The sequence below is a fragment of the Strix uralensis genome, chromosome 5, assembly GCF_047716275.1.
Source record: "Strix uralensis isolate ZFMK-TIS-50842 chromosome 5, bStrUra1, whole genome shotgun sequence".
NCBI lineage: Eukaryota > Metazoa > Chordata > Aves > Strigiformes > Strigidae > Strix > Strix uralensis.
The window spans coordinates 85930453-85953700 of record NC_133976.1 but is presented as its reverse complement, the minus strand read 5'-3'; the positions used below and the strand labels follow the sequence as shown (position 1 = coordinate 85953700).

General features: G+C 45.5%; 1 protein-coding gene across 1 annotated transcript; it reads right to left on the bottom strand.

The window, feature by feature from the left end:
• Positions 1–7346: 7346 nt before the first annotated feature.
• On the bottom strand, positions 7347–18918 carry GPR19 (G protein-coupled receptor 19). The gene is made up of 2 exons (XM_074869522.1): positions 18729–18918; positions 7347–8713 (listed from the first exon to the last, which is right to left on the bottom strand). Exon 2 carries the CDS (start codon positions 8691–8693, stop codon positions 7449–7451), a length of 1245 nt encoding a protein of 414 aa, XP_074725623.1. The 5' UTR covers positions 8694–8713; positions 18729–18918; the 3' UTR covers positions 7347–7448.
• Positions 18919–23248: the final 4330 nt, after the last annotated feature.

The window sequence follows — 23248 nt, the reverse complement described above, 5'->3', positions numbered from 1 at the left end:
CCTCTTTTTCCCTGTCTTCATTAGTATCTGTTTTCAGACATCTGCAAGAATTTTCTAAAGCAGCAATTTCAAGTTAATTGGAAAGGAAGGGGAGAAGTGCAGGGATTGTCAAGGATGCTTCTAAGCGTCGTTTCTTCCACGTGTGCCACTTTCCTGTCATGCTTGATTTGAAGCTCTGTGCGGAGATGGTAAGAGTGGAGTGGAGGATCCGTACTGATGAACTCCAGTTTCTTTTCTGTTGTGGGGAGCTGACCACCAGCCTTCCAAGGAGCATTGGGAGCTTCTGCGCTCACAATTTTATTATAGCAAAGAGCAGGGAAAACTCATCGCGTTGTGTTTCTCTTGCAGCGATCAGGCTACAAGGAAGAATCAAGTGTGGGGCTTATGCTCGGCAGGAATCATTTGTCCTGTGGGTAGATGACACTTACAGCTGTGTTATGTTGGTGGATGAAAAACCTTTTCCTTCAAGGAGTTTTATACATATATGGCATGTGGTAGATTTCTCAACAAATGAAAAATAGATGATTTTCTTAACTAGAATGTCTGAGAGATTCTGTAAAATACCTAAACTGAGCAGTTTCTGAAAGTAGTATTAATTAAAACTGAGTATGTGAATGGTAAAAGTTTAGTCAGGTGAGCTTGAAACCCTAATATTCAGTTTTGATGTCTTTGGCTTGGAAATAGGAGCATTGCCGCTCATTTCTTACACAGCCTCTGACTTGGAAAACTTTCTCATGTGCTATCAGTTTTAAAGGCCAGATTTTTACCAGCTGAGGATAGTATATAAATTAAATGAGAATGTAAATTAAATGAGGATTGCAGCCTCTTTGCATAAACTCTCCTGCTGCAAGTGTACAGCAGAAGGTTTTGCACTGTGGAGGTGCCTCACAGGTGCCTCCTAAGAGATATTTGTGAGTAGGATGTCCTAATCTAAGTTATGCTCTATGTTTTAAGTTAAAAACCTTAGAGCAATAGAGTGTGTTATTAGGGAATTTTAGAAGACAGTCATCCTGAAAACTAAGGTGAGAATGCTACTGGTCTTGCAATCACAAGGAAATCACAGGGAAAAATACGGGATGTAAGAGCTCTGTAAAGAGTGAGGAATGCTCTTATTTCTAGGTCAGTGTGGCAGGTGGGTAGATGGGCTCTGTGAGGAGCTTTTCTCTGTCCAGGTCATTGTTTCTCCCTTCACCAAGCAGGATTTTAAACTAAAGAGAGGTACCACCTCCTAGAAAGCTTTCTGCCTGCTAATGGTGAGGTTGCACTGAATTTGCTTCCACAAATGTGTGGTGTGAGCTGGAACTGTGCAAGGTGGGTGGTAACGTAAGGCCCATGCACACTATGCTCATACTACAAAAACCATTGCAGTAAGTACATCCATGATGAAATATGATACTCAACTGTATTTTAAAAGTGTTTACTAGTATGAATAGATCTTTTTAATGGAGGAAAGATCATTATTTCCCTTGAAGACAAAACTCCAAATGCTTTGTTACCCAGATAGGAATTTCTCATGACATGATCTACAAGTGAGAAGTGGTCTTTGAAGACACAACTAGGTAACTTGGCCATCAAAAATGTTGTTTGACTATCAGAAGCTGGCTAGTAACAGGGTTAGGATATGTGGGGGCTGCTTGGGGGCAATAAACGGTGGTGTGGAGCGGTAGTGGAAAGGCAGCATGTTTGTCATCACACCCAGGACTGGAGCTCTCGGGTGGGACTTGCAGAGGTGCTTTGTAGGTTCAAGAGCAGTTTGTGGAGAGGCACCTTGTGCTGCATCACCCTCCCTTGAAATATTTTGAAACATGTGCCTATCTGACTCTTTTCTGGCCTGCACTGAAGTGGTGGCTGCCTTCTGCTGGTGTCCTAAAATTATGCGTGGTTTAGCTCTGAAAACTCGATGCTTTCTGCCGTAGGCTGGTGCTGACGGTGCAGTGCCTGGTGTGAGGGCCAACGGCTGCATCCCCAACGTCCCTCCTCTTAAGGAAAAAAAATACCCAACCTCAAGACTTCATTCTGAGAAAGATGCCCTGGAATAATATGAAAGACCGAGTCAAGAATGTTGACAGCAGATCAGCTGCCGGCAGTGCTGAGAGTTAATAAGAAAATCAGGGCTACTCCTACTGCATTGACAGTGTGCCCAGGTGGCCAAGAAAGCCAGGGGCATCCTGGTTTGTATTAGAAATAGTGTGACCAGCAGAAGTAGGGAGGTGATAGTCTCCTTGTACTCTGCACTGGTGAGGCCACACCTCGAGTATTTTGTCCAGTTTTGGGCACCTCAATATGAGAGAGATCTCGAGGTGCTGGAGCAAGTGCAGAGGAGGGCAACGAGGCTGGTGAAGGGTCTGGAGAATAAATCCTGTGAGGAGAGATTGAAGGAGCTGGGACTGTTTAGTGTGAGGAGGAGAAGGCTGAGGGGAGACCTCATCACTCTCTACAGCTCCCTGAAAGGACATTGTAGAGAGGTTGGTGCTGGTCTCTTCTCACAGGTGATTAGTGACAGAACAAGAGGGAATGGCTTTAAACTGCAACAGGGGAGGTTCAGACTGGACATTAGGGAAAAATTTTCCCAGAAAGAGTGGTCAGAGAGTGGAATAGGCTGCCCAGGGAGGGGGTGGAGTCCCCATCCCTGGGTGTGTTTAAGGGTCGTTTGGATGAGCTGTTGGGGGATGTGGTGTAGGGGAGAACTTTGTAGAGTAGGGCTGAGGGTTGGACTCGATGATCTTTTCCAACCTGAATGATTCTATGATTCTGTGACAGCTAACTGGTAAATAATCTGAAACCTTGCTAGCTCTAGTTATCACTTAATTGTTTTCCTTCCTGTATTTGGATCAGTACAGAGAGGGACTCTGCAGAGTATGTGTGGCAGAGGAGATGGTAAATCTCCAGGGCTGAAGAGAAGCTCTGTAAGGCCTTTGGAAATAAGATGGGTAATTACATCCATCTGTATGTGGCCTCTGCTGACTAATTCTACATGGACTCAAAAAATATCTGTCCCTCCTCCCCAAAAGATGGAAACAAAAGTGTCTCTCGCTCTTACTTGTACATGCAGTGAAAAATCTAGTGTCTGGCCTGGCATGATACAAGGACAAATCAAATTATTTAGTAATTTTTTTTTTTCTATTCCCCTGCAAACATAGGACCAAATCAAGAGCTGCTCTAAAATGGTTGAGATGCTGAACACGGAGGAATTACTGCTGTCTATGCCACTTCTGAATTTTATCCAGGGACAGGTTTCATGAGAGAACTGAAGGAAGACTTTGTGTATGTTAGCAGTAGTGTAGAATAAATCTGTGTTTTAGTTCAGGCTGCTCACCAGAAGGTGACATTTATATAACAATCTTCCAGTAGGTGTGTTATGTTTTACTAGAAGCCAGTTCAAATAAAGCTTATATAATTTATAATGGCCCATTCCACAACACTTGCTAGGTTGAAAAGAGCCAACTAATAAAGACATATTAACTTACAGAATCACTTAGGGGGCTAATAACCCTTCCTTTGAGTGTATGGGTCTGGCTTTAATAAACTTCAAATCTGCTTTTTGTTCTTTTAAACAGGAAGGATCTAATATTGAGAAAAGCTGAGCACTCAGAATTTCAGCTAAAATCAATGGCGTGTGTTCAACACCTTGGAAAACCAACTCCTAAATCAATGTCAATTAGTTCTGAAGTCAAACTGGTGGAGTTGAGGAGACTGAAAAACCTCTGGGGATTCTTAGCTGGGCATATGGAAACTCTTAAGTCCAATTATGGGTGATAGCCACCTCGCTATCACCTCTGGGAGGCTGGCTGAAAAATAGGTTCAAGTGGTGTGTGTCTGCTTCTCACTAGCCCCCACCCCTCAACTGGAAACTTTGAAAATATGTTTAACCAAAAAATCCAACTTTCTGCTGAAATAAATAGGGGAGGACATAATTTGACAATTTGTAATAGTAATTCCTGAGTGCAAGCCACTTAATACCAAAAGTAAACAGCACTGGTGGAATTTCCACTTAACGGGTGTCTGCTTAACAGAAAAAAAATGTTTAATGGTTGGCACTGTGTCATGTTCTTACACAGAAAACATTTCAGACTAAGGGGCGGATGGGCTACAGATCCAGGAGTCCTCGCTCCCAGAACTGCTGCTTTGCAGATGGGGTTGGGATGCGTTTGTGAACAGGGAATTTTTGTTTGCTCCGTGCCAAACCTGCCCTAATAACTTCTGCCAGCTTCAGCCCACGTCTGCACGCTTACGCACGCGCTCACGGACACACAGACATACCCACGCAGGAGCAGTGGTCAGTGTCCTGGGCACCGAACCAACCTTTCTGGGGTGCAGGGGTGTCTCGAGAGCTGGTGAACTCAACGAAGCTGGTGAAGGGCCTGGAGAATAAATCCTGTGAGGAGCGATTGAAGGAGCTGGGACTGTTCAGTGTGAGGAGGAGAAGGTGAGGGGAGACCTCATCACTCTCTACAGCTCCCTGAAAGGACGTTGTAGAGAGGTTGGTGCTGGTCTCTCCTCACAGGTAATTAGTGACAGAACAAGAGGGAACGGCTTTAAACTGCAACAGGGGAGGTTCAGACTGGACATTAGGGAAAAATTTTTCCCAGAAAGAGTGGTCAGAGAGTGGAATAGGCTGCCCAGGGAGGGGGTGGAGTCACCATCCCTGGGTGTGTTTAAGGGTCATTTGGATGAGCTGTTGGGGGATGTGGTGTAGGGGAGAACTTTGTAGAGTAGGGCTGAGGGTTGGGCTCGATGATCCCAAGGGTCTTTTCCAACCGAATGATTCTGTGATTCTGAGAGGTGTAGGAAACTCCAGTGGCAGTTGCTGTCTATTCTCATGTTCCTTCAAGGTGCCTTTATCCGAGTAGCGTTGCTTGATTTAAGTCCTAAAGTTTCCTCGCCCCTCTGTGTGAGCCAGCACAGGCAGGACATAGGAACAACCACAAATCATGGATGAAATGAAAAGAGTAAATTTATTTTCATTACCTCACGGGGGGATGCAGGCACGGTGGAACTCAGGCCACATTAGAGGATCATCCAACCTGCTGTTTGTGCCTGTGCTCCAGGGATTTGCGCAGCTGTTGTTTACCATTGTGCTTTGATCTTTCCCACAGCAGGGCAGGAGTCTCAAGTGTGTCTCTATCACAGGCTTATGTTATCAAAACACAGGTGTTCTACTTGTCCAGCACACAAGGCTAAACAACAATTAGTGTGATACTTCTCTAGAAGGGTTCAAGGCCAGGTTGGATGGAGCTTTGAGCAACCTGGTCTAGTGGAAGGTGTCCCTGGCCCGTGACAGGGGGGTTGGAACTAGATGAGCTTTAAGGTCCCTTCCAATCCAAACTATTCTGTGTGTTTTTCTACACCTCAGTGTTTATAATCCTCCTCACCAACCTTCCATTATTTTCCCACACCCTCATTAACTTTACTGATGCGTTAGATCTATCACTGAAAGAATCTGTTGGCAGTGAGGGGTTGTGAGGGAGTGTGGAGAGATTTATTTATACTGATCAGGCAAGACCTGCAGCATTTTTCATTTCTTGCTTAGAAAATCCATGATCTTCATCCTGAGTCTCTGGCACCTCTGGGGCCTTGGCAGACCAGGAGGTGCCTGGCAGTTGGTGCTGTCAAACCCATCCATCACCTGTCCTAAAATGATGGAAGGAGTGGAAAAGATTTCTTCTGGCTCTGATGCCACGTCATCACTTTTCACAGAATCATCAAGGTTGGAAAAGCCCTTGAAGATCCTCCAGTCCAACCATTAACCTCACACTGACCATTCTCAACTCCACCAGATCCCTCAGTGCTGGGTCAACCCGACTCTTCAACCCCTCCAGGGATGGGGACTCCCCCCCTGCCCTGGGCAGCCCATTCCAAAGCCCAACAACCCCTTCTGGGGGTTGATTGTATAATCATCTGGGAACGACAATCCACAATGAGTATGGAGACTCCCTGGGACTGCACTCCCTTTTAAGCTTGGAGGCAAGAGGTGACTGCACCACCATATCAAGGAAACCAGCCAAATCATGACTCTAGTCACAGGGTGGATTGTGTGTCAGGTGTAGCTGCCCAGTGAAAATAGAGCTTCTTGTCTGCTGAAGTGCAGCAGCTCCTGCTTGCCTTTGTTCTCAGGGCTCCATGGTAGTTGGGGCCTGTGGCCAATGGGAGCCTCTATCGAGCACAGATCAGATTCACCTGGGTATCAATGGAGTCAGTCCCCTGGGGAGCCATTTTGAGCTCATGCCCTGGAGCAGCAGCTGTGGTCGAGGACTCTCCCCAAGGAAACTCCTTGAGGTGACTTAGGTCAGGACGCCGCCCTGAGAAGGTCGTGGAGGTTGAGATCCCTCACTTGTTAGGTGAGTGATAGAGCATTTTGGATTGTTGTTAAACCCTAGGGCTTGGTGACTTGTTCTGTGTCTTGGTTTGTGGTTAAACCCTAAGGAGTTCTTGTTTATTTTGTATTTTGGGTTGTCCTTAAAACCTGGGAAGTTTTTGTGTTGTCCTCTCTTGGGCATTCACACCTGTAATTGAATTGTTGTGGAGGGCTAACTAATAGTGTTGACAATAAGGTTTTAATTTTTGCTGGTTGTTTGTTTATTTGAGAGCCTCTGTAACAGCTGTAGGTCTGGCCCAGCTGCCCCATCAGCCCGACATCTCTCACCGCCTCCCCTGCCTGCAGCCTCGTGCCCCGTGTCAGCACAGCCACAGGTCAGCCTCTGCAGGGCCAGCGTGTGGGTGCCCGCGACCCCCACGCACGTGCGCCTGTACCTGTTTCTCGCCAGCACATCCCCGTCACGGGGTGCAGGGGAGCCCCTGCCTCTCCCCGCTGGCTCCCGGCCGGCACAGCCGGTGCCGTTCCCGTGCCCAGCAGGACCAAAGGCCCGGGTGGTCCCGCTGGGTTGTTCTCTCCCTGCGCTGGCAGAGAAAGAGCAGCGTTAGGCCAAGGCTTCAGCGTTAGGCCACGGGCTCAGCGTTAGGCCAGCATTGGCCACGGCTGGACATCTTACCTGTGGGGTCTGAGCAAGGAGGAAAGCCCCAGTGCAACGGGATTCACAGGGGCCTCACCAAAGGCCGTAGAGATGGCTTGGGGTGGATTGAGGCATTTATACACCATAGCCTGCCTCTGTCTCTCTCCCTCTCTCTCTGACTGTCTATCTGTCTATATACATGGATATATAAAGCAGTTGATTTTCTTTTCCCTTTTTCCACTACCTATAGAGAGTGTAAAATTTGCTGTTTTGTAGAGATTATGGTCATCATTCAGGGAGAGTAGTTCCAAAAAAGGAGGATATAACTGAAAGGAAGGAGACTGCGCACATCAAAATCAAGGCATTTAATAAAATAAAACATCTTTTTCTCTTGCCTAAAACTTTTGTTAAAAATATGTGAATGTACATTGGTTCAAAACAGAGAGAAATGTCCGTGTTCTTGCCGTACATTGCAATTTTTCAAAGCAATGAAACCAACTAGACAAACGTATTTGGGGGATTTGACTGAATAGGCCAGGCAAGCTTTTTTTCCTTTGCTTCTCTATTAAAAGCCTCATAGATGGAATCTTTGGTGACAGTTTTGGCTGGAGCTGGGAAGTCCACGATGCCAACGTGATTTTTTTTGGCTATCCTGGAACTGGTGGTGATGGTGTAGGCGTTGCTTCTGTAGCATTTCATGGCGGACATGCAAAAAGTTTCTTTCATCCCTCTCCTGAAGTTTGCATTATATACAGTGTAGAGCGTTGGCTTGGCAGCTGAAGAGCTGAAAGAGAGCCAGGTGATGGCCAGGAAGACCAAGGAGCTCTTGCTGTCATCTGTTTTGTGCGGGTGCCACAGCTGTAGCACATAGAAAGGAAGCCAGGACAGGAGAAACACCGTGTTTAACATTAGGAACATCTTGATGGTTTTCACTTTTGCTCTTGGGACAATATTCGTTGTCCTCCTGACAGTCCTGCCATTGGTGCCTATTCTCCAAATGTACTTGATGACCTTCTGGTAGAAGAGGATAATGAGGAAGGATGGGATTAGGAAGACCACCAGGAGGTGGGTGATACTGTAGGCAGCTCCTTGCCAAGAAGCAGGGGGGAAAAAGGGGCAGTGGTGGTCGCTGCTGGAGCCGTAGAAGACAAAAGCCGGTGCTGCAAATGCTGCGCCCAGGAGCCAAGAGGCCAGAATCATCTTCTTGGCTTTCTCCCTGGAGACTTTGAAGCTCAGGGGGTAGACGATAGTGTAGAAGCGATCGACGCTGATCCAGAGGAGCACGTCGATCTGGACTGCAGGGGTGAGGTACTGCACGTACCTTACCAGCTTGCAGATGAGGTTCCCCAGCATCCACCTGCCGTAGGCCAAGTGGAGCAGCACGAAGGGCGCGCTGGTGACACTGAGGAGAAGGTCTGCACAAGCCATGGAGACCACAAAGTAGTTGGTGGTGGATTGTGTCCTCCTGCTGCGGTGGATCACTAAGCAAACGAGGGAGTTTCCAAAGATGGAAACCAGCCACAGCGCTGCCCAAACCATGCCGGCTGCTGCAATTTCCCCCGGCCTCAGGTCATACTGCAAGGCAGTGTGGTTCCTGCTTGAGCTGGGTGCCATGGGGGACGCCGTCCCCTCGTAGGCAGCAGGAGGGGTGGAGGTTTCGGGGTAGCTCTTGTTCTGCAGCAGGAGCAGTAAGGTAGGGAGAAGAAAAGGAGCGCTGCTGTTACCCATGCTGTGGGCAACCATGGCCTCATCTTTTGCTCAGGCTGCAGAAAGAGAGAAGAGAAAAGGTTGTGTTATTTAACAAGCGTGTTTGAAAAGCCTACGATAACCAATGAAAGATAATTTCAAGTTGTAGATGTGCTGCTTCAGCCTGCACTGAAATACAGCTCCTGGGATTAAAGTCTATCCAGTCATTTGTGGTCTGTCTGGTACACACCACAGTATTGATATCTATAACCTGTTAAAAGAGTAGTGAGGCAAGAATGGATGTAGTTCTAGACAGATTTTCCAGTCTTGTATTTAGCCAGATGGTTGGGTTGGTCATTGCCTATCACAGGGATAAATTGGAAAAATACTGATTATTCATGACTATGCATATACAAACACCTTGCAGGGGGCTGGTGCTCCAGAAAGCATCCTTTCAATCATGCAAAGCCTCTTACTGTTTAGAAACAGAAAGTCTGTTTCTTTGTGTATATTGTGTGAATGCTTAACTCCAGCATCTTGATACTGTGCAATATATATCAGGATTCAATTAATGACCAGGAGATTGAAAATTCATTGCAGAAGCCAAATGGACAAGTTCAAAGAGCCACCACCACCCTCCTCAGCTTTCTAAGTGAGCAAAATTACCAGCTTTGCTTTCTCAGGTTTTTTTCAGTGTTTTGCTGATGCTTTCTGCTCTGCCTACTCTAGCTTTGCATCTATCACCAATTACTTTCTTCTTGTCTGCCTACTCAGAGCGGAGCCTTAAAGCACAAAGCCACTGTATGGATTTGGGATCTTGCTCCCTGCGTGGTTTTGCATGTCATCTTCAATAATGTAATACAGGAAAATAGATGTGGAAGAGGAAAAGATGTATTAACTGCTTGATGTGATTAGAGAAGATTTTTTTTCCCTTAGCTTTTTAGACTCTTTATTCATTAGCTGCGCTTAATATAACGTTGCCTGTTTCACATGAACAGGCTTGATGTACAATCAGCTGCACAGCACTGGGATAAATTTTGCGTACCTGAAAATACTGAGAGTGTTTGTGAGCAGTGTGGCCCAGCTGCACGGACACAGCCGGGCTGCCGCAGGACCCCCCACACCTTGTACTGTGCCCAGCCACTGACTCTGCATCGCTGGAAAGTGGGTCAACTCGTGAGTCACCAACGCTGCTCCCGAAGCAGCTGGCCTTATTTAGCCACTTTCGCATGCAGGTAGTGTCTGGGAGCTGAAAACACGACTCGGGTTAAGTTAGACTGGTAGAATTCTGAGGCTAGTAACAACTGGGTTTGTTTCAGTGGGGTGTGTTAAACAAGGAAATCTTGCGTGGTGCCCTCCTGTCAAAATAACACTCAGGGACATCAGTAGTGACACCCTAAGTGGGTGTCGTGGTGGTTGAGTTGCCAACCCCCTCAAGGGGCACCGACAGCCCCTCGTCCTGTCTTCTGTTGGCGGGCTGTGGGTGCTGCCCAGCCTGGCCTTCTCTCTCCCCTCATCCTTAGTTGTCTTTCCTCATCGTTTTCTTAGTAGTTTTGCCTGGCAGATGATTCCTGGTTTGTCAAACAGCTCCTGCTTGCCTTTCCCACCCTCTGTCAGGTGGATCTGCTCCCCTGGAGATATCCTGCCATCATCAGCTGTCTGCAGGGTATTTGGGCTGCTGCCTCTGGCAGAGTGGCAGGATGCAATGACAGTACAACCTGCTAAATTACATGTTAGAATTCTCTGTAATAGACTAATACATGTGGAGTCTATTAACCAGACAGAAAGGAACATTATGGGCTAATTTTCTTCCTTAATTTTCCTTCTTGCCATGCAGTAGTATGTGCCATTTAAAAATAGCCAGCTGCACAAATTAAGCTTCTTAGAAGAATAACCAGATGAAATTTCTTGACCAATACTGAAGAGTAGTGGAAATCGGGTACAAGAATGAAATGACCTTCCTAAGCTGTTCAAATATGCAGACTCGCTAACACTGTTCTTGTGGTATTTCTCCTGGTGAGACAAATCTGCTGTTCATGTCAGTTCAGACCTGAGACATTTAGTTATGCAGGTGGGTAAACCTAAAAATAGTTATAGGGTTGTAGCACTCAAATAGTACTTTTTTCTGTTGCGTTTTGCCTAAAAGTCAGCCCAACCGCTGTTTACTGGTGAACTCAGGTTATCTGCAAACATGCCTTTGAGAAGAGGGGAATTCAGCAGCCTCAACAGGGAACAGTATGTGACACCCTCAGACGTGTGTGTGGAGAGCAAACCCGTGGGTGCCTACAGAGGAAGGAGAATAGCGAGGGGTGTATCCAGAGGTCTTGTGTTGGAACTTTGCTAACAGAGAGAGCAATACCTGACTGGGAGAAGCCTTCCCGTGTGCCACCCTTCACCGGAGACCCTACGCTTGTGTTGAGAGCTAGAGTATTTGGTTAGGTGTCTCTAGTGGTGGTGGTTTCCTCACTGTGAGTAAAACAGAAGAGGCACCAAACACAGGTCCAAGTAATACTATATTTTGTGATTTTTTTTCTTCCTTGGGAAAATCCAGAGTCATTCAGCATGCTGCTCACAAGGTCCAGGTGAAAATGTAAGTGCAATAATAGGGACTTTAACTACCCTGAGCATAGGATTGCTCTGCTTGAACAGCAATTACTTTGTTTTACTTTTTGAAAAAGTAAATGTTATCTGATTAACCAATGTGCTCCGAGATTCTTGCATTCCTAGTCATAGTTAATTTTTCCTTCTAATGGATTAAAAGCTGATTTTTTTTTTCTGTTAAAGGATTGCTATTCAACCCTATTTTTCCAAGGTGGCACTAAGATCAGAATCATGCCTTGAGGTAGCTCAAAGAACCTTAGTATCTATGGCCCAGCATATATTTTCTTCTGTGTGCAAGTCTGTTCTTTATAGTGGAGACTTAAACTCCTGCATTGTGAGTAATGCTCCTACTGGCAACATGTGTGAAAAGTTCAGTGAATGCACTGCTCTGTATGGGTCTAGGATGCAAATAACTAGAGATTCTGTATCTAGCTGCATTATGTACCGCCAGTTCCCATGTCTCCGTTCGCTGCATCATTTACTGAAATATGTTTTAAGTGTTAGTGAACTGTTCAGCTTGCAAATATCAGATTCATAAGAAAATAGTGATGAGCTCTTCCGTCTCCCTCTGCCTTGCAGGTCAATAAGCAGGTATTAGAAACACAAAAAGTAAAAATTACATCTAGCAAATATCTGGGGCCTAATTACATTTTTATTTAACAAAAATGCTTTTGTTTGATTTCCCCTTTAAACTTATATAATGCTGCTCTGAGTGAAAGGATACTTTCTAGTAATTGTGAGTCTGCATGGATGCAGCAGTGCCAAAAACATCACTTTTTCTTTTGAACATTTTAGAGTGGGAATCCTTTTAAAACTGGTATAAAGACTTCTGGTATTTCTGTTTAAAACCCTAAATTTTCTACATTTACTTGGGAAAGAAAAAGGGATGAGAAATCACTCATAATTATCATAGAGGGATTCCCTGGTGCCACAGTTCCTGTTTTATGGACCTTAATTTTCAGTTTGAAGGCCCAAACACTGCATTTTCAGGGCTAACCCTTTGGGTTGATAGCAAAGGAAAAATATTCTTGCTACCTCTCCAAAACAGATCTGTTACTTAGTGTTGTGGTTTAAGTCCAGAGGGCAACCGAGCACCATGTGGCAGCTCGCTCACTCCTTCTTCCTCGGTGGGATGGGGAAGAGAAAATAAAACAAAAGACCTGGGGATAGAGACAAGGACAGGGAGGAATGACTCACTGATTATGGTCATGAGCAAAAGACAGACTCGATTTAGGAAGAAAGAACATCAATTTAATTTGAACACCATCACCACTAATTTGTCAATCAAATCACAGAATCATCTAGGTTGGAAAAGACCTTGAAGATCATCTAGTCCAACCATTAAATCAGAGTAGGATAGTGAGAAATACAAACACATCTTAAAAAAAACACCTTCCCCCCACCATTCCCTTCTTCCCAGGCTCAGCTTTGCTTCCAATTTCTCTACCTCCTCCCCCCAAGTGGCGCAGGGGGGCAGGGGATGGGGGTTGTGGTCAGTTCATCACCCCTTGTCTCTGCTGCCCCTTCCTCCTCAGGGGGAGGACCCCTCACACTCCTCCCCTGCTCCAGCGTGGGGTCCCTCCCATGGGAGACAATCCTCAGCATTTGCAGAGGTGTCTCCCTCACAACTCCCATTCATCATCTCAGATTCCTCCTCTTAAATACGTTATTGCAGAGGTGTGGCCACTGTCACTAATTGGCCCGGCCTTGACCAGAGGCAGGTCTGACTTGGAGCTGGGAGAACTTTAAGAACCTTCTCACAGAAGCCCCCCTGTAGCCCCTCTCCTGCTACCAAAACCCTACCACACACAAACCCAACACACTTAGAGATTAAGTATTTGAGCCACAATAAATTCATAACATCACTGCCCCATCTACTTTGCTGTTGCACAGAGCCCATGTGGCATAGTTACCATGTGTTTGCATGTTGGCTGTCCTGTCTAGAAATGTAGCATCCATTGCATTTTGGTAGGGTAAAACCTAGTAAGATTTACAAAGGAATGCAATAATTGGCTTTTAAACTGTTTAATGAACAGAATAAACATTTTTTCCCCAACCACCATTTTTTAGGATTAAAAAGGCAGATAAAGCAGCAGATCAGTGTACATTACTTAACTTGGTACTAGCGGAAGGGTTTTTTTATTCAACATATTTTACCTCTCTGCATCATAACTGCGGAACAGTAGGCAACCTTTGGCCCAGCAAATTATTTCAAAAGCATTAAGCTGGTCATTTACCCCATAAACTTCCCTCTCTGATAAATATTTCAGGAATAGCTGCCAGACTGGAAGAGGAATTCTTCATCTATCTGAGTTTAATCAACATTAGAAGTGGGAGTAAATTGAATCAGATTGGGGGGGCTTTTGTCTGGGTGTAAAATGCTAGAAGGTGACATTCATCCCTGCCTAAATTCAAATTAACTACCCTGTGCGTGCGTCGTCTCAATGTAATAATCCTTTTATAGAAGAGCACAGAGTCTTTTAACCTCTGTTTCTTGCTACACGGAGATGTCTGTGTGCATATTGAGGCCATTTAGTACTTCTGCTTGTAGCGGAGGAATGTGGATACACATGCTTTTGTAAGCACACAGATTCCCTGCCAGTTCTTTTCTCTGGTCTAGTGCTCATAAAAATGCTCAGCTATTCCTCTTATGCTCCTCTTATGAAGGCTTTTCTATTCTCTGAGCAAAGTCTGAAAATCTCTTGAGGTGAAGTGTGTTCTTCCTCACTCTCTGCATTCCAGTGCATGGGGATAGAAAACATCTGCCCCACTTTTATCAGGACAACAAAATGTTTTGAATTAAATTAAATTTAAATGAAAAAAAAAATTAAATGGAAAAATTTAAAAAATCGCCCTCTACAACTCCCTGAAAGGAGGGTGCAGAGAGGGGGGATGAGTCTCTTGACCCAAGGAACCAGCGCCAGGACAAGAGGGAATGGCCTCAAGCTGCGCCAGGGCAGGGTCAGACTGGCTCTTAGGAAGTATTTCTTTGCAGAAGGGGTTGTTGGGCATTGGAATGGGCTGCCCAGGGCAGTGGTGGAGTCCCCGTCCCTGGAGGGGTTTAAGAGTCAGGTTGACATAGCGCTTAGGTGTAGTTGGGAACTGTCAGTGTGAGGTTCATGGTTGGACTAGATGATCTTCAAGGTCTTTTCCAACTGAGATGATTCTGGGATTCTGTGAATGCAATAAAACTTTTGAGATCCATACTCATGTCATATACACCGCTGACTGTTCCCGGGCTCTACCCAGCTGGTGGAGGTTCCTGTTCTGCAGCATGGGTAGCTAAAGATGACATGACTGGAAGCACGGATAGGCCGTTTCATGGATGAATCTGTCAGTGCCAGAGTGGTCACAGCCCAACTTACAGTAAAAGCTTCTGAACTCAACTGATAATTTAAGTCGGTATTTGTTATTGCATCTTATATCAGCATCTGAGAGCCTAGCCTGTATTGCAGGGTGAGGTCATAGGAGCAGGAAATATGGATGAAATCAAATAAAGGAAGGAAATGTTCTTAATTTCCAGCACATGTAAAGAATATATGTTATACTCAGCTACTGCATAAGCATGAATCTAAACAAGATTTTTCTGCTGTATGCTTGAGGGCAACTAGACAGTCTCTTTGCCATCAACCTTCGTTGACTCTTTGTGTTCTTTCCTGACTATTTTAACAAGGTATTAAAGATGAGAACAAGGACATAATACTGCAACATTTGCTGGGATTTGGGCCAATTTATATTTATTGTACTGGTTGCCTGAGGAAGAATCCTTTTACAGCTTTATCCTTTTAACTGAGCTTAGTAAGAAGTGAGCCATGTAGTAACTAACTAGACCAAGGACTTCTGGGTCTATCAGCTCACATATGGAATAACTACTCTGACTGCAGACCTGCACTGGGTCTGAGGCCTGACCTGGGGCAAATCCATGATTCTGATGAACATTCAGGGTTCAAAACCATGCATAAGTCGTGTTACTGCATATTGGCTGAGTCTTCTTAAGAGGTGGTGCCACCTCTTGAAGATCATTGTGGTGTGTTAAACGTTCTTGGAGCAATGTTTTTTTTCCTGCATCTGAAGTCAATGAATTTTTCCCATGTATTTACTGTGGGTTAAGACTGACAGGCAGGCAGTCACTGTAGGTCTATTAACCTGAGGTCAATTGCTAAGACCCAGCAATTTATTCATTCTTTTGGCAGTGAGAAGGAGCCCTTACAGGAACTGCAGATTCCACTCATACCCAACATCAATCTCTGGTTGAGGGACAGGCAGTGGTAAAATATGAACCAGATCTGTGCTTACCACTACCCAGACAGACACCTTCACCTCATCAGCTTCTGCAAAGTGAGGAAACAGCTGTAACTCTCTTCAGCCAGAGCTGTGCTGAAGCACAGGTGGAGTTTGCACCCTCAGATCTGTAGAAAGGATGACCTTTCTGGAGAGATAGGCAGGGTCACTTGCAGTGAGAAGTTAATCCTCCAGTAGCTATAGGATAAGGTCATCCATAAGGCCCAGGGAGGACACAACCTTCCTTCCACAGACCTGGGCTGTGCTGAATGAATTGTTGAGTTTGGCATGACCTTTGGACTGCCTATTTCTTCCATCTGTCTCCTTTGCTCTTGCCCACAGCCTGGTCTGGCTAATCGTAGGAGACACACACAGCCCGGTGCTCTGGCTACTACCTCAACAAGCGCAACACACTGTTTACAAACAGGTACACAGTGGTTATGAGTTTCCTCTGACAGATGTAACTTTTCTTCCCCAAAAGAAAGACCCACAGAGTTTTAAATGTCTCAGAGCTTTATTCTATCCTCCTACTGCTGTGACTAGTATGCAAAACTCTAGATTAGCACTGTTCTAAAAATGATGGCAGAACCCAGATCTGTGCCCAGTGTGACTGTGGGGGCATGAAAAAGTGGGAGCAAGAAGAGCGACCGACCTCATTTCCAACTCCAACCCAAAATAGGGTCCGCCTACTGGAGTTGTGCAAGAGTGTGGAAAAGCTTGAAATATACCTTTGCAGACTGCTTGCCTTCCTTAACAGGGCTTGAATCTGTCCTTGGACATGACTAGGCTGGACCCTTTCCTGATTCAGAGGTAAAAAAATAGATGCCCTCTCCCACACACTTACATTTGGCAACACCAGGCCCTGCCCACAACACAGCACGCTCTTCTGCTTGACGTGAGGAATGCAGTGCTTAACAGGGCTGGTTTGCCATGGTGAGTGTTGACAGATAAGCTGTGGTGACTCTTACGCTTGGCTGATTTCAATGCCCATCTCTTGGAAATTCTCACCCTCTCCCCACCGAGTGTCCTCTCCCCCACAGGGAAAACGTGCCACCAGCTTCAGTGAGGACTCCAGCAGCTTAGCTCACCCCCTCACAAGCAGTGACCACAAGTTCTCCTCCTAGGACAACCTTAGGGTTGGGGTTTTTTTTGTTGCTTCAATATAGAAAAGGTCATATAGAAATGAATTCTTGATATTAAATCTTGTGAAAGCTGCTTTCTCAGCACACAAGAAGTTAATGTAGTAACAGGATTTCTGCACTCATACAAACATCTGTGCTAGGATGTGAGAGTGCCTGTCATATGGCTCTTGACCCTTCTCAGTGGATCTAGTGCTCACATGACACAGGTCACCTGTGACAGACATCATGACAGATAGTGGGGTGGCACTGGTGGCTAATAATCATGCCAGAGATAGAGTTGCCAGAGATCTTAAGATGTTTCCAGGAGGACTTATCTGATAGGAATAAGAGGAGGAGACCTAAATGAGCAGTAGGAGAATGTTCCCATGGGCCTCCATTGGAGGTTATGGTCATTAGTGAGAGCATTCCATAGTCTTCCTACACTAGCTTTGCTGGAGAAGCTTGGAGGGCTGAAGGCCATGCAAGGCCCATAGTTAGGCTGGAAATGCCTGATGCAGAGGTGGTTGCTGAAAGGGGTGTCTCAGCTGAGCTAGGCTCAGGGAGGACAACAGGAGGCTAGGAGAAGCCACCGAGGCAAGCTGCTGGCCTGCTGATAACCCCTGAACTGGAGATGTCTTCCTGGGCAGGGTGCCAGTTGCAAGAACTGTGTTGACTACCTGTCAGAGGGGAAGTCTAGGGAATGATGGAACCTGCTGGAATGGAGAAATTCCAAACACAGAAGCACCGCATCATGTTTTGGTGCTGGGAGAACTGTGTTTGTGATGGGGAGAGGGAGCAGACTCAATTGGAGGATGTTAGCGGGTTATTCTGTGTTGTCTGATTGAGATTGCTCTCTAAATTGTTAAACACCTGAGGCAGGATCCCTGGTGGGGCTGCAAAGGAAAATACAGATGGAGATCATATGGTGTGACCCAGATGGGGGAATTGCACCGCACAGCTTCGCAAGCAGAGGCTTCACAGGAGAACTGCGGGGGAGTAAGAGTCTGCAAGCTCTTACTTTAAGCTAAGGAGCAGAGCTCCCCAAATGTGTCTAAGGTATAGAAATTCCTCCGCTTACTGACTCATCTGAGACCAGGATGTTTAAAATAAACTCATAAATCAAGCTTCCAAAATTCCATATTTAGACACCCAAATAAAGATTAGCTTTTAAGGATGCCTCTGGGTTGGCATCTAATTTTTCTGCAAACCAAGCCACTTGTTTAAGTGCTTAACAGTGATTTTAACAACAAATCTTCAAGAACCACATTTGAAAATCTTTGCCAGAAAGAATTGGCTATGAATCCTGTCTCATACACACAAATGGCTTTTTGAAAGCAGCAGGCAGTTTTACTTCTCCATTACTCTGTGGAGCCAACATACTGTTTGACATGCTGGAAGCCAGCTGGATAAATGAAAAATATTGCTATGCATTCTTAGAGAGTATGTGCCTGAATTAGCAAAACCAGAATAGCCTTCTTGCCTCTGCTGACTACAGATAAGCAAAGATCACTATGCCTGTGGTGTTTCCCTAAGTACCTGCATCCAGGCACCCACACAGAAAAAGGGAGACAACACTTTCAGAAAGGTTGATTTCAAATTAATGACTGAAAAATACAAAAGCAGCTGGTTTAGTGCAATAACACGAGGAAGGAGGAAGCTGTTTGAATGTATCTAGAGATAGAAAAAAACCCAGATGGGCAGATTGGTCTGCTCCGTCTCAGTAAAAGTAATTTTCTGCTTTCATCAAACTGATCATGTCAGGGGATTGTTTTAAGACAAATAAGTGGCGTAATGTTAAAATAATGAATATGGATATACAGAACGTAGATCTGTGCAGAAAATAATAGTTATTCTGCAGTAATTCCACACCCCTCTCTGCTTTCAGCAGAATCAGCTTAAAATTCAAGCCCCGCAGAGCATTTGCTCCTGAGGAATGAGTCCTCCTTGCTAAAACCCAAGGATTTTAAATGCACATAAGTAAATGCACATAACAGAAATTACTGGAAAAGATCATCGTGCTTGTCTCTGCAAAGAGAACGATCCCTTCAGGCACAGCACCATTCAGCACAGCACCTATCCATCCACATACCTGCTCCAAAGCATAATCCCAGAGGGGCCGGTCTCCTCCTTTCTCTGTTTGTAATCCCAAGGGAAGGCACCTCTGGGAAGGTGCCGATCATCCCGGGAACCAAGGAGCGTATCACATCTGGAACTGCCTCCGCCCGGGTGTTTGTAAACCTGGGCGGGGTTGGGGAAGGGGGAAAAGAAGGGCTGGGGTATTCGACCCCTCTTCTTTGACGGAGGACAAAAATGACGTTCCACAGGGCTGGTTTCTTTCTGGGTCATGTGGGATGCGGATCATGTGGCTGTCCCTCCCCAGGACCCAGCTGCCCCGGGCCCTCCTCTCCCCCCGCTCTCCCTCCTCCCCCCTCCCGCCCCGTCGGGGCCCGTCAGCACCACGGACAGCGGCGCCGCTCCCGCCCGCGCCCCGGAGCCCCGACGGGGCGGGCACCGCGCTGCGCCCCCCCCCGCCCTTTCCTTCCCCAAACCCCCCCAAAATCCTCCCCCCCGGCCCTCCGCAAGGCCTCGGGGGGGTGGCAGGGGAGGGCAGCCCCGGGGGCAGGGCCGCCCCCCGGCCTGCTGCGGGGTTTGGCTGCCGGCGCTGACGTCCTGGTTGCTATGGCGAGGTGCGGCTGCTAAAGAGGATGCTTTTCTTCCACGATGGTCGCCATGGGACCCTGCCGATTGAAAGAAACGGGGCGAATGAATAAGGAGAAGGAGGTGGAGAGAATATTTAATTAGCTGCCTCTGGGAATTTCTGTTCTCTCTTTTTTTTTTTTTTTTTTTTAATTCCCATGTAGATACTGAAACTCGTTAAGGGAAAAAAAAAAAAAAAAAATTAGTCCGGTCCCCCCATTCAGCATCGGGCACTTTTTTCTTATTTTATGGGGAATGGCACTGACACCATTTCCTTCTGTTCTCTGCCGCATACACTTTATTAAGCAAGGCAGAATAATAACAACCCTCCCCAAATCTCAGTGAGCCGTCTCTCACAAACGTTTGTCCCACAGAAGTACAACGGCTCCATATTACACTGTAAGTTTAAGGAAGGAAGGTATCGGTTTAGTCCTGACAAACTTTCAGCCAGTGAACTAACCAAGAAAATTGTTAGGTGAGTGGATTTCTCCTATTTCGCGATTTCTGATTAGGTGCACAGGTAAGCTGAACCAACAAACGCTGACTCCAAGGCTGAGTATTTTCCTTTGTTTTCCCTCATTTTTCAGTGCAGAACCCCAAGTATATTTTTATATTTTTTTTCCAGATGTCTTTAGGGCAGTGGAGGAAAAGTACAGATTCTTATTGAAAGCTACTTTCAAGGAAGAAGATTGAAATAAATAGTGTTTTTTACCAAGTAATTCTTGCAGTATAGTTTCATTTCCTACATTTTATATTTTTAAGCTACATTACATGCAGTGAAGCAGGTATCCTGGGAATCAAGTTCTGACTTTGGAATAGCTTCTACACAAAGAATGGTTTGAATAGACTAGGACTGTTTTTGCCCGGTTAGAAATGGGTAAGGTGTGGGCAGATTTGGTAGAGTGAATGACATGGAGAGTGTGAATAGTCTGTTCATCTTCCAATAGAAGAACTTGGAAGGAAGCATCAGATGAAGAAACCTGGGTCAGAACACGCAGAAAAGGGGGTTTCCTCCAAGTGTGGGTGTAACTCTACTGGGACTCCTTGCCAAAAGATGTTGTAGGTTCAGAATTTCATGTGAATTCGAGGAGAGATTGAACAAATGTTTGGAAAAATGCTAAATAGATCTAAACTGTCCTAAACCAATAAGCCACATCACTTTCAGAAAGTCATCTGAGCTCAGAGCAGTTGGAGGTTGGGAGAACTCGTGGCGAAAGCGTTGTGCTGGGGTGCAGCGAAAGGTATCTTTATAACCAAAACAGTAACTTTATAAAGTTTGGGGTGGGGGTGTGATTTTCCAAATACATCTGCACTGTATCCTTGCCCAGGTAGAGACAGCTTCATTTCCAGGTATTTCACACTGTATATTTCAAACTTTGCTGATTTTCCCCAGCAAGTTTCCTTTTCTTTTTTTTTCTTTTTTTTTTTTTTTTTGTTGGTTTTTTTGTTTTCCTCCCTGTGATTATCTGCGTCAGAGAAAGGTAATCTTACTTTTCACCTTCTTTCAAACTTGGTTTCACTGACAGTGAAGGAGGGTGAAGGAAGGTTACCTGACACCTGTGTTGATGGAGTGTTGCACAGGGACATGGAAACCGCTGGGCTGACTCACACGATCATTCCTCTAGTTTAGGGATGCGGCCTTTGGCAGTGGTAAATGCACAATGTTTTGGAAGACGGTATGAAAACCTGACAGTTGTTTTGGGGCTTCGCTTTCTCTTTCTTGCCACATAGACTTAAGGATCAAGTCTTGAAATATATAGGGATATTATTTTCTCATGAGCTTAGCTCGCATTATCTAATCTAGCAGCTGCTGAATGAATCAAGCCTTTATAAAATCCAAGTACATCATTTTGGTATTGATAAACTGGAGGAGGGGTGAGGATGTGCACCTTATTTGGCATATCCAGAGAGTCTGAAACATCAGTTGTTCCTATCTGGAGACTTGGTTCTCTGACAAAACCTAAGCATTTTCGCAAGTTTGTCCTGAATGACCCAGGTTATCCCGAATCCAATGTCAATTGTTACCAGAGCCACAGTTTCTGTTGATTATTTTGGAACTGTTTTCACAGGGTAAAGTAATTTTCATGCAGTATTGATCTGGTTTGAACTATGCATTTGTTTGATCAAAGCTGGAAGTAAATCTCAGATTTGTTTTTTGACACCTGTCACATTCCTGGTATTAAAGAAACTTTTATTCCTGTCAATGAATCCAGTGACAAACCTGGACAGACATGTCAGGTCCCCAGCTGACACCTGACTGGGGACAAAAGGGCATTCTGAGCATTCAGCACTACAAAGTTTGTTGGGGGGGCAGAAAAATAAATCATACAAAGACCTGAGGTAATAGGTCCAAATCAAAATATATGGTATGTTGTGCCTTCTGTGCATTGGGATCATTATGCCTGAGGTATTCTGTGTGGTGCGTACGGAGTCTGTGTTTGTAGGGTCAGGCAGTGGGAAAGCAGTTCTGGTTTATGCACCGGGCCAAACTCTGATCCATCCTGAGCCTTTCCATTTCATTCAGTGCGACCCAGTTTGGTCCACAAGGGTCACTAGCCCTGGGTGGCTGAAGGGGTTGCACAAGAAAAGTCAGTCTTAAATAATTCCTGCCTTGGTTGATGCCTCAGACGTGCAGTTTGGGAAACATCATTTAACCTCACCGGGCCACGTTCTGCTCAAGAGCACTGGATTAAATTCAGGGTGACGCCACTGAAGCCACGTGGAAAAGCCCAACCAGTTACCAGTTAAACATGTCCCCACTGATTGTCCTAGGGCTGAGCTTGGCTCAGGGCTTTCCGAACTCAGACCAGTGTGTGAATGACTCCATGTTCTCTAAGAATGCTGCATTTCAGTCTGGTTCTGTTTGAGGGATGGAAGGATGACTCGGTGTACCTCAGGCAGGATCCCTCAGGACTTTTAGGTCTGGTGTGAATTGTGCCCCTAAAGGGTAGCCCATCAAAGACTGGGTTTTTTTGTTGTTGTTGTTGTTTTTACCTGTTTAAATCCCAACAGTGGTTCAGAGAGTAGTGAGAAATGTCCCACAGCTGAGCTAAAGCTGTAGCTTTGCCTTAAAAGAAAGCGACCTATTAAAAGGAAGTGAATGCTGGGATAACAAGCTCTGGGACATGTTAGATCTGCTTGGTGTGGGAAATAATAAGTTGCCTGGAGGAAATATGACTCACTCTTATTTGTGTTCAGAAAAGTGGGGGAATGTCCAGGTTTCCGTTTAATCAAAGCTTAATATGAACTGGTTTTTTTTTCTCCTCCTCAAACGTTGCATGCAAAGCAGCATTCACTGGCCCTTGAAGTTAATATTACACATTCTAACAGATGACATTTCATGTGACCTACATGCACAGAGTGCAGCTGGGATGAGTCAGATTTCTGTGGCTGTGGCTGCCACATCGCCTACGTTCTTAAATGAATGCATATATTTGAAACGGGGGGAGGACTGATGCTGGAGCTTTCATTCAGAAGCAGCGGTAGGATCTGTACCTGCTCTATAGAGGAACTCATTTCCCTGGAGACACTGATCCTGTGCTTCTTACTCAGAGACAGTTCCCAATCACACGGTGATGGCAAGGTCAGGTCAGCAGGATAAGGACAGAAAGGATTTCTGGCAGTGTCGGTCAGGGAATCCTAAACAGGGGGGAGCACCATAAGGGATGCTGTGGCAAGCACAGGAAACGTGGATAATCCAGTGTGAAGGAAAACAGAGTCGCAATTTATTATTTTAATCTGATACGCACTCCTGACTGAACGTGACTGAATGGGAGATTTTTTCTGGATTGTTCGGGTACCTACCGTCTACTTAGCAGAGCAAAAAAGGAGCTTTGACTTTCCTGCTGCAGAGCAGTGTTTCCTTTTTTGGGGTTAGTGGGAGAGAGGTGACAGAAAAGTTGTCGCTACAGT

Coding starts and splice junctions, on each gene's coding strand:
- GPR19 (XM_074869522.1), bottom strand. CDS start 8,693: ATGGTTGCCCACAGCATGGGTAACAGCAGCGCTCCTTTTCTTCTCCCT.